At 49.9% G+C, this 1,271-nt stretch overlaps 1 protein-coding gene across 1 annotated transcript in view; it reads right to left on the bottom strand.

The window, feature by feature from the left end:
• The window catches only part of LOC108784872 (VPS10 domain-containing receptor SorCS3-like), a 436,296-nt gene extending 435,230 nt beyond the window's left edge, over positions 1-1,066 (bottom strand). Inside the window, exon 1 of the mRNA XM_018553807.1 lies at positions 363-1,066. Coding sequence (XP_018409309.1) covers positions 363-974 — 612 coding nt within the window. The 5' untranslated portion in view covers positions 975-1,066. The remainder of the gene's footprint in view (positions 1-362) is intronic.
• Between the last annotated feature and the right edge of the window lie 205 nt (positions 1,067-1,271).

Here is a 1,271-nt window from a genome sequence, read left to right as displayed (position 1 = left end):
TTTATAGTCACCAATAAATGATCGATTTTCAATGGCTTTTATTAAAGCTTATTGCTAACTGGTTGCAATGGCCATTGTGCTGTACACAAGAGACCCGATCATCTCAGTTTTCACTCATGCAGGTTGATATCACTTCAAATGAAATGCTGCACAGCCTGCAATTGCTTCATCCATCAATCTAAACACCTGTAACATAGGACATGCCAACAGCAGACTAAACAGACCGTAGAATAAAACTTCATCGATAGAACATAAAGACTGCAAAGTGAAGGGATATGGCATTCATCACCATGGAGCTTTGGAGAGTTCATGAATTAAAAACACAAAATTGGGCACAAAAAACGTGGAAATGGGCTACTTACACTGCTGTTGTGGCCCCCGGTCCAGTGGACCATGGCTTGGTTATGGGCAGAGTCTCCAGTTAAAGGGAAGCTGGTGCTGCTTAGTTTTAGTTCCTCGTTCCTGGCACGGTTTACCCTTCCTTCCTCCCTGGACCCCTTGGCATCAGCTCTCTTGACCTTCTGGGCATCCAAAGAGAAGCTGGTCAATGGTTCCTCGTCACTGGGTTCAGATGGCAGCATGATGCCAAGTCTGGATTGGTCCCTCTTGACCCTGGTCATCTCCTGTTGGCCCTCCCTGGGCAGCTTGTGGTTCCTCCAGGCGGTGCCACCTTTCTGAGATGACTTGGGAGCTCTCCTGGTGTCTCCTCCTAGAAGACGCAGCTGTACGACTTCGTGGTGCCCCTCGCCCACTTCGCCATCCTCCTTGTCCTCAGCACCAGTTGAGTCCTGAACAAGTTCCCTGGCGAACCTCGCCTGCCCGGTGCCACCCCTCAACCATCCGTGGTCCCTCAGCTGGATTCGGGTGTGACATTGCCTACAAGTGATGTCTCCGCTGGCACAAGCGCTGAGAACCCAAACGATCCATAGAGGTGCCAAGAGCATGGCATAGCAGCGCTCCATCCTTGAGAGCATCTGGGGGTGCTTCAGCCCAACCACCCTTGCCTCTAACTCAGTCTCATCTGCAGCTCTAGGCTTTTTATTATTATTACTACTATTAAAGGGTAAAAAAAAAAATAATAGACGTTCAGCTAAAAGTGCTGGAGGATGTGATCAAGTGAGCCCCCACATGGGGATCAGCTGAACTGAAGCCAAGGAGCAGAACCCCACACTCTAACCAGCAGCAGCAAGTCACAAGCAATCCAGATCAGCATCCACAGCCCATCGGAAGCCGGTTGGCATTTGGTAAAGGGAGTCAGAGCAGCATCAGCA

The sequence above is a fragment of the Nanorana parkeri genome, unplaced genomic scaffold, assembly GCF_000935625.1.
Source record: "Nanorana parkeri isolate BGI_ZX_2015 unplaced genomic scaffold, ASM93562v1 scaffold130, whole genome shotgun sequence".
Lineage (NCBI taxonomy): Eukaryota > Metazoa > Chordata > Amphibia > Anura > Dicroglossidae > Nanorana > Nanorana parkeri.
The sequence above is the reverse complement of the archived record's forward strand: the minus strand, read 5'-3'. Positions and strand labels throughout refer to the sequence as shown.